Source organism: Bison bison, unplaced genomic scaffold, assembly GCF_000754665.1.
Source record: "Bison bison bison isolate TAMUID 2011002044 unplaced genomic scaffold, Bison_UMD1.0 scf7180017864385, whole genome shotgun sequence".
NCBI classification, from domain to species: Eukaryota; Metazoa; Chordata; class Mammalia; order Artiodactyla; family Bovidae; genus Bison; species Bison bison.
In genome coordinates, this window is record NW_011494957.1 from 2,035,642 (window position 1) to 2,038,354 (window position 2,713).

At 43.9% G+C, this 2,713-nt stretch overlaps 1 protein-coding gene across 1 annotated transcript in view; it reads right to left on the reverse strand.

The window, feature by feature from the left end:
- Window positions 1–2,713, reverse strand: part of TMEM155 (transmembrane protein 155) — a 5,661-nt gene that overhangs the window by 2,729 nt on the left and 219 nt on the right. Inside the window, 1 exon segment of the mRNA XM_010858344.1 lies at window positions 1,411–1,485. Within this exon segment, the coding sequence (XP_010856646.1) occupies window positions 1,411–1,485 (75 nt within the window).

A 2,713-nucleotide genomic window follows, 5' to 3' on the forward strand; every position in this document is an offset into this window, starting at 1 on the left:
GGAAGAATAAAGGATTATAAAATCAAGTCAAACATGTGGTTAAAATAATTTGCATTCTGATTATTTATAAAGTAGGAAGTGATTGTTTTCATCCTTCTAAACTATTACTACTTATTAACTACTCCCACACTCATACAACTGTATAACTAAATGTCACTGTAGGGGTGTCAACCAATTAGAGAACTACTGTTCAAAGTGCAATTTAGAATCACTGTAGTTGATTCTGGGATTCAAACTGGGAATTCAAATAAAGTCTTATTACACCTCCCATAAAGACAGGTATGTGTGTGTGTATACATACATATATATGAATTCATATATATATGTGTGTATGAATTTACTTATGACATATTTTAAATTCATACATATATATATGAATTCATATATATGTATATGCTGCTGCTGCTAAGTCGCTTCAGTCGTGTCTGACTCTCTGCGACCCCAGAGACGGCAGCCCACCAGGCTTCCCCGTCCCTGGGATTCTCCAGGCAAGAACACTGGAGTGGGTTGCCATTTCCTTCTCCAATGCATGAAAGTGAAAAGTGAAAGTGAAGTCGCTCAGTCGTTCCCTACTCTTAGCGACCCTATGGACTGCAGCCCACCGGGCTCCTCCGTCCATGGATTTTCCAGGCAAGAGTACTGGAGTGGGGTGCCATTGCCTTCTCCGATATATATGTGAATGTATATATATGAATTTATTTATGACCTTATATTTAAAATAAACTGCTTACTTTATTCACAATAGCACCATTACAGTAAAGTGAAATAGGAAGTTATTTGAATGTAGGAAGTTATTTGAATGTCTCAGACCAAAACTTTCCCCATAAGTACTGAGACTATTTTTCCTTCTACTGAATTATTAAAATAATTGTCTTCCACTTCACTTTCATATTCTCAATTTAGGTTAATACTTAGCATTTTGTTGTTTTTAGCCTTTCTACATGGTCTGTCTTTGTGCCTAAAATTAATAAGTGCTTTCAGTGTTACAGTCATGATATGGATGGCTTATTTTACCCCAAACATGGCTGAACCCAAATCTTCCCTTATTGAAAAGACAAACTATATCTGCATTACATATTTCAACTTCAAGAACTCCTGTTCTATTTTCCAATAAGGCATATTTATCAATCGCACTCATTTCTCACATCCCATTCTAATTTTTATGATCCTCTACCTAGATGCTGTACTAGGTTGGGAATTGGTTTGGCTCCTTGGTTCCTGTAGAAGCTCACTGGCTCTGAGTAGGAGAGAAGCCCTTTATGTCACTGCACCCATTTCCTTCATCTTGAACCCTCACTTTTGTAAGGGCCTGGGTCTTTAGATGTTTACCCAGGGACAAAGCAAAACCAAGGGTGGTCCCTGCTTACCATCGCAGAAGTCGTCTGTCTCTGGTTACTCCCGCCTGGTTACCGGCCCGTAATTCCACCGTCCTCCACACACCAGCCCAGGGCAGCAGCTCCGCTCCAGAACCTGAGATGGCAAAGACTGAGGAAAGAGCACCTGGAAGATGAAGTTATTTCCCGAACTAACATTGCCCGGAGGGTACTTAGGGCACACGGGTGAGAAGTTACTTCAGCCCATCAATCTAATCATTCTAATTACCTAGGACAGCCTGGCAGAAATGTCAGCCTCGATCTTCCCCTGTTATCCATCCCTGTTGCCCTACCACGCGTAAATGGCCTCATTTCTTCAGCCCTCCATGGCAACCCCAAGAAATCTCCCAGTGACTCCCACTCTAACGCTCACCCTCCTGCTGATTCTAAACCTACCCGCCACTGCAATCCTCAGGCACCTCCAGGGTCGGAGTTTAGAATAGGAGCAGGGATCGGGAGGAAGGGGAGAAACCTCATAACAAATGGAGCACTCAGTCCTCTCTCCCGCGCACTGCCACTTGAATCCCACATAGGTCTACCACAGCACAGACATTCAAAGCAGTATGTGGAATACTCCGAATGTGACTTGTTTTCTCCTGTCTCTTATCCCAAAGGTTAGGTTGACATTCGATTTTGTTTGAAAGTGCCTGGACTGAATCATCTGAATGATTTACTTTTGGATCCCTGGGGTACAAGATAAAAATGCTGTTGGACTGGAAAGAAGAGCTTGCAGGTGCTCAGAGCCATTCTGGCTTCAAAAGCTAACCTTCTCTCTTTTCTGTATTTCTCCCCGCCCCGGAAAAGCTTAGGGTCCCTCCCTAAAAGCACACCACCAGCCCAGACCCCAGGCATCCGTCATCCCTGACATCCCAGCGCGCCGTGAGCCCCTAGCTTCCCGGAGGAGCAGAGAAACTCGCCCATTTGCCAACAGCTCCCATGCCCAAACGGACCTGCCAGCGAGGCAGCCGAGCCTGACTTCCTTGATTTCTTCTCTTGGCTTCAAGGACCCCACAGTCTCATCATTTTCTTCTTGCTCCTGTACCTCTTTTTGCTGCGTCCATCTCAGTCTTCTCAACCTGTAATGTGGGCTGGGTCATCGGACACCTTCTCATTTCTTTTGACACTTAACTTCCTTGGTAATTGTATCTGGTTTTGAAGTTTTAAATAGCATATCTTTGCTCCTGAAGTTGTATTGTCCAGGCCTATCCTTTGAATTCCATCCCTTATGTGTAGCTTTCCTGCTGACATTTCCATGTGGATGTCTCATAGGCGTATCAGACTCAACACAGCCAAAGCCCAGTTCTTGCCATTCCACCTACCATCACCCAAACCAGCTCATG